The 6,167-nt window shown below is 34.2% G+C and overlaps 1 protein-coding gene across 1 annotated transcript in view; it reads right to left on the reverse strand.

Moving 5' to 3' along the window:
• Positions 1 to 2,886: 2,886 nt before the first annotated feature.
• The window catches only part of LOC107300694 (U1 small nuclear ribonucleoprotein C), a 7,229-nt gene continuing 3,948 nt past the window's right edge, over positions 2,887 to 6,167 (reverse strand). Inside the window, exon 6 of the mRNA XM_015830001.1 lies at positions 2,887 to 3,834. Coding sequence (XP_015685487.1) covers positions 3,710 to 3,834 — 125 coding nt within the window. The 3' untranslated portion in view covers positions 2,887 to 3,709. The remainder of the gene's footprint in view (positions 3,835 to 6,167) is intronic.

The following is a 6,167-nucleotide window of genomic DNA, read 5'->3' on the forward strand; positions in this document are numbered from 1 at the left end:
TTTTTCAGAAGAATAATTTTATGTTCTGGTATACCTATTACACATTTGACAGGATTTACACAATACTATAATTTACACCTTACTATAATCATCAGAGATCTGTATTCCCAATCTCTCATTATTCATGGTATATTAACTATCTGATCATGTCTATTTATATTTTCTGAAACGTACCCATTCACTTGGCATTCATTTGACATTGGAGTCATGTATGGCTCTAATTCTTGTTTCTATAAGATCTCATCAAAACATGTCTTGCATAATGACTTGGTGCAATTTGCACATTCCCTTACATCCCCCTCCTCTTCTTCCTCCTTCAGTATTTTCAAACCTCTAGATTACATATTTCTCCATATCTGTTGGCACAGAGCTGCTAAACCTCTTAAGTGCCTGTTCTTCTGCAGTTTTAAACAGTTTATTTGGTCTAATGCTTTCCTATTTTGTTCCTGACCTATTACATGTTTTAACTTATTTTAATTTAAAAAATGTACATTTTACACACCATCTTTCAATGGCTTAAAATAATTTGAAATTATATGACACAGCTGATCCTGTATTACCCATTCTACTTTAGTTTTTAACAATTTTTGTTCCTGAATAAATGTTATTTCTCTACTTTCTATAATTCTGCTTGTAAATAAGTATAGATTGTTTTAATCTTTATGAGAGCTTTTCCATGATTATTTGCTTGTCCCCATCCCACAGGGTGTCAAACTGCCGGTCCGTGGGCCAGACGCGTCATCCGGAAGCTGCGCCAACCCCATTGCCAGCAATGGCAAAACCGTCCCGATACGTTGAGCGACATTATGTGACGTCGCGAGTTTGACATGTTTGCACGATTTTAAATGAGTGTGAGCTATTATTTCCAAGTTTCGTGCTCCTAGTAGTCAAGCACATACTTAGTTATGCTCTTGTTAATTTTCCTTGCCATTCCATTAATTTATATGAGCTCATATCCTAAATACTGCATTATCATCTGATTTAAAGTGGCCCATTCTAGTTCATCTAAGTTTATTTACTCCTAAAACATAACTTTGAATACTTAAATTTCTGCTTTAGCAATTTCATGTTCTTTCTTTTTTGCATATATTGTTATTAAGAATTTTTTGTTTACAACAGCATAAACAAACTAAACTCAAAGAAAAAAGAATAGTGAGAAAGAATAAAGTGTAAAAAAGAAAACAAAAAAGAATATAAAGAAAATAAAAATGTAAGGTAACTTCCAGCGTTCATTAAAAGTATAGGCAAATTTAGGAACTCTTCACCCTTACAATCTTTTATCCCTTATCCCATCCCTTATATACTGCTCACAAAAATAAAGGGAACATTTTAACATGGAACTGAAGGAGTTTGCGTTCCCTTTATTTTTGTGAGCAGTATATATAAGCAAATCCATAAAATATCAACTTTTTAATGCTAGTGTCAGCAAAAAGTCTATAAAGAATTACCAAAACTGAAAAAAGGGGGGGGTGGATCTTAATCTTGATCAAATAAAACAACTTTATATGACTTCCTTTTATTTTTAAGACTTAATGTTTACTGTTTATTGAAATATTGTTGTGGGATTTGATTTCTGTTCAATTCTTCTTTATTCCATCACACAGATTCTTCAAGGGTTTAAAAAGCCTCTTGTAGATCAAGGTAAGAAAATATTTTCCAGGTCATTTTCTTTGCCTGTCATTTGTAGTTCCACTACTTTCTCTATTTTTGTCAGACAAAATTTGTTCCACATCTGTTGTTTCCTAGAAGCATTTTTTGGACATAAACTATCCATATGATCAGGTATCATTATTGATCCTGTTGATATTGTAGCTACTAATTTCTGGTTCCATTCTTCAAAGATCTCCTTTAATATTTCTAATGCAGTTTCGTATCATTTTGTAAGCTCCAGTTAACTGGCACCAAAAGCAGGCTGGTATTTGTTTTCCTTCTACTTGGAATCTTTTAATTCCCTCTAGTATCCAGTTTCTAAAAACATCTCATCTTTGTTATGAGTCAAGATAGCTAAAGTAACTGTAGTTCCCACAAGAAGCTATTTCTTTTTATAGCTAAGTCCAAAATCTTATATATCGTAGTAGGTCAATTATTCCAAATTTAACTTTACCCTTAATCCATTCATAACTTTCTTAAATCTTATTTAGCTTTTTGATGTTTATTTCAAATCCTTTATGTTCTTAAGCTTATTATTAATTTTCATTTGTTAAAAGTTAAAATTAAATTTACTCAGTGACTTTTCAAACTTGTAGTTCCAAAGGTCTCTAATAGCTCTTAGATGGTTAACAATTTCCAAGAGTGATTAGAAAGTCTTGCACACTTACTGTCCTTTAAAAGCTCTGCTGCAGTTCCTTCGTCTCCTAATGCTCAAACCTGTGGAAGACCATTATCCTACAGTCACCTTATGAGTAGCTGTCTGGAGCACATTTGGGCAACCTCCCTGCTCTCCTTACCCAGAGAGGTTCCGAAGAAACAGCCTATTCACCAGTTCTTCAATATTTGCTGTGGTTGTCGGCTCTGTTTTCACAGTTTATCATGCCTCCCCAGAAGTCACCAATTTCGCATTTCCATTAGTTTATACTTATCAAGTTTCAAATACATTTGTTCTTGTAAAATAAGAGTATAGATAACCCTCAGCTAATGATAGTAATTGAAACCAAAATTTCTGTCACTAAGCAATAAGCATCACATGACCATCTTGCTTAGCAACGATAATCCCATCACTCCCCACTGCTCCAAAGTCCACTGACCTTGCCATATCAAGTGGTAATCCTGAAGGAGGAAGTTTATGAAGGGATTTGTCTAAATCATAAGATATTTATGTGGTTGCTCATGCTGATATACAATACAGTGATATACTCCACTGATATACAATTTAAAGCACACTCTGTATGTTTTCAAGTTGTTTAATTTTAACAGTGCATCAATGTATATTTTTATCTCGAAGTACAAAAATTTTCTTTATAATTGGAAAAAGAAAGCATAAGTTACTGAAATATTTACCACTAAGAACCCATATAGAATACTGATTATCAACTGTCATCCCACCTAGTGTAACAAGTATCAAGATGCAACAAGATGCAAAATCACTTGCATCTCAAATTGTGCAAAACTATTCTCTGGCATGATGACTAAGGATTAGACAGTTTAATTTAGTCTCCATTTTTTTCTATCCCACCCACAACTAGGGATAGTATCACAGTAGTATTCCAAACATTGCGTGGAAGGAAGCTTTCAAAACAGATTGTTATAGAACAATGATCAGAATGGTTAGGTGTAGGGTGAAGAGAACGCCCTAGACCTCAACAGTTTAGCGTGATAAAAGCACACTAAGGATGAGAGCAAGTTCGGAATTAAGTGTTAATACTGGAATTCATGTGTAGATTTGAAAGGTGGTGGAAGGGACCACCCACAATGAGCAATGTCACTTTTGGGAAGAAACATACAACCATAAATTATTACTATTTTAATGGAATCATCATAGTTTCAGCCCACAACACATGAGAAACCAATTATCAATATTTTATTTGACAACAAACATGAAAAAATATTTGGGAAATGCTACAAAGCCTTTGTCCAATATTTATGTTTTTTTCTCCCAGGACTTTTCTCCTTCCCCCAATTTTAGATTGCAAACAATTTGGGCAATGCAACTTCCACAGCTTATCAGAAAGGTGTACAACTAAAAAAAGGGAGCAAAGGGTCCAATTCCACTTTATCTGTCTGGGCGAGCCATTCCTGGTCTGGCTGGTACCATCATGGGCCTGGATGGAGGTCTCATCATTGGTGGTCCTGGCATCATTGGCATATGTCCTCCCATAGGTGGCCTCATTCCTGGAGCTATAAAAGCAAAGAAAATAACAACATAAAGGAACGTACCACTAATTTATGGGCCAATATGTCACTTTCTCTGTTTTCTTTAAATTTTCCAACACAAAAACAAATTTCAAGAAAATTTTATAAGCTGTTTTGTGAAAATTGAGCTGATGACTGGGGCAAAGACCAAGGAATCAATGTGTAAACTGGTTCCTTAGAATTTCTCTGGATAAGAAGAGGATAAAAGATCATCCACATGTGCTTCAGATGGCTGCTCAACCCAAGGAGACCATAGGACAGTAGTTTTCTACAGGTTTGGAGATGATGGGATTAGTCATCTTGCTCAGTACCATGACAGACTTTTAAATGGCACTAATCACTTTCATAAATTGCTCATTAACTACTTTTAAATTATTATAGACCTTCAGAACAAGTTGGAAAATGCTGGATAAGTCTGCCTTTAATCTTGAATGAAAGAAAATTTTAATCATAAGCCTAAGAATTTAAAGAATCTGAAATAAACAGCAAAAAACTAATTATTTTGATCTTATAAATGGACTAAGGGTCCAGATAAAATTGGAGTATTGAAACTATTACAATACAATATTGGAATTAATTATAAAGAATAAATAACTTTTCATGGGAAATAAGATTCTATTTTGATTTTTACAAAATGTAATGATAGCCAATTTCACAATTTCAAAAACTTGACACTAGAGGGACTAAAGTTCTTAGAAGAAAAATGTACAATCCTATGATATAAAGCATTATAACAAAAATACTGAAGATTTTTGAAAAATGGTATCAGAAAATAGTAGCCACAATATCAACAATGTCAATAGTGATGTCTGTTTCTATGGATAGACTATGCTCAAAATATGTTATTGGAGAAATGACAGAACAAATGTTATCTGACACCAAAAGGTTAGCAAAAACAGATTTATAACTGACAGGCCAAGAAAATAAGTTAGAAAGGGATGTTTCATTGGATCTACAAAAGAAACTAGCTGAGATTTTAAAATTTAAAAGGGAAATGTAAATGAGAAACTAATAGAGTGGCCTGGATAATTTTTCCTATTGGATTTACAAAAGAGGTTTGTTAAAGCCTTGAAGAATTCTGTTCTATGGGACAAAGAAATAAAGAGAAATCAAATCCATAGTACACCATATCTGAATGAACTAAAGATTAAAACTATTAGAAATAAAGGAATACAAAGATGATTTATTTAAGAAAAAGTTAAAAGTTATCTTGTTCTAGCAACCGCTTATGAACTTTCCTGACATAAGGACTGAAAAAATGATGTTTTATGGATTTGTTTATAGGAAGAAATAGATACAGGATGGACAGATAAAATCTGTAACCTTACAGGGAGGACCTAGACTCTAATTCGCTTACTTGTTGTGATAAAGGTCGCAAGTTGCTTCTTTATATATTTCTTTTCTTTCTTTTTATTATCTTCTTACTTCTTTCACCTCTTTTTCTTGTACTTTTTACTTTTCTTTCTATTCTATTCTCTTTTTTAAGTTTAGTTTACATTGTACTTTTATAAACAAAATTCTTAATAAAAATTAAATGCATACAGTACCCCAGTTAACTCCACTACAACTGCCTCAAGTGGTTTTTCTATATTCTCTATTTTGATATTAGTAATCTACACTAATTGTTCTGAAATAAAGCAAATTCTTCTAAAACATTTATTGCATATTTGCTCAGAAGGCCTGTCAATAACCTAAACCAGAGTATGAAAGAACAAGAAGAAAAATTCCAACCTCTTCAGAATAAAAAAAATACATTACAAAAATGTGTCTTGTCCTTTTTAGAGTCCCACCCAATAATTGAAATACAGCAAAGCAAGGTTAGGAAGGAAAGAAGGAAGAAAGGAAGGAAATAAAAAAAATCACATATAGTTTTTCGCCTATATTTCCTTCCTTCTGTAAACCTACATAAATTATATCACAATTTGATCAGTGAGAGAAGGTAGCAAAGTAACTCCAAAGTAAAGAGGTCTGAAAATAATTATTCTAGAAAAGAAATATTGGAAGTTTCCCTGTGTAGTAATGATAAGAGCTGGGGTGGAGTTCCATCAGTACGCTGATGATACCCAGCTGTACATCTCCACCCCAGGTCACCCCAACGATGCCCTTGATGTGATGGCCGGGTGCCTGGAGGCCGTACGGGTCTGGATGGGGAGGAACAGACTCAGACTCAACCCTTCCAAGACCGAGTGGCTGTGGTTGCCGGCGCCTCGGCATAGTCAGCTGACTCCATCGCTGTCTATAGGGGGCGAAATTTTGGCCCCCTCAGAGAGGGCGCGCAACTTGGGTGTCCTCCTGGATCCACGGCTGACACTGGAAGA

This window comes from Protobothrops mucrosquamatus, unplaced genomic scaffold (genome assembly GCF_001527695.2).
Source record: "Protobothrops mucrosquamatus isolate PMUCROS unplaced genomic scaffold, P.Mucros_1.0 scaffold8024, whole genome shotgun sequence".
In the NCBI taxonomy this organism is placed as follows: Eukaryota; Metazoa; Chordata; class Lepidosauria; order Squamata; family Viperidae; genus Protobothrops; species Protobothrops mucrosquamatus.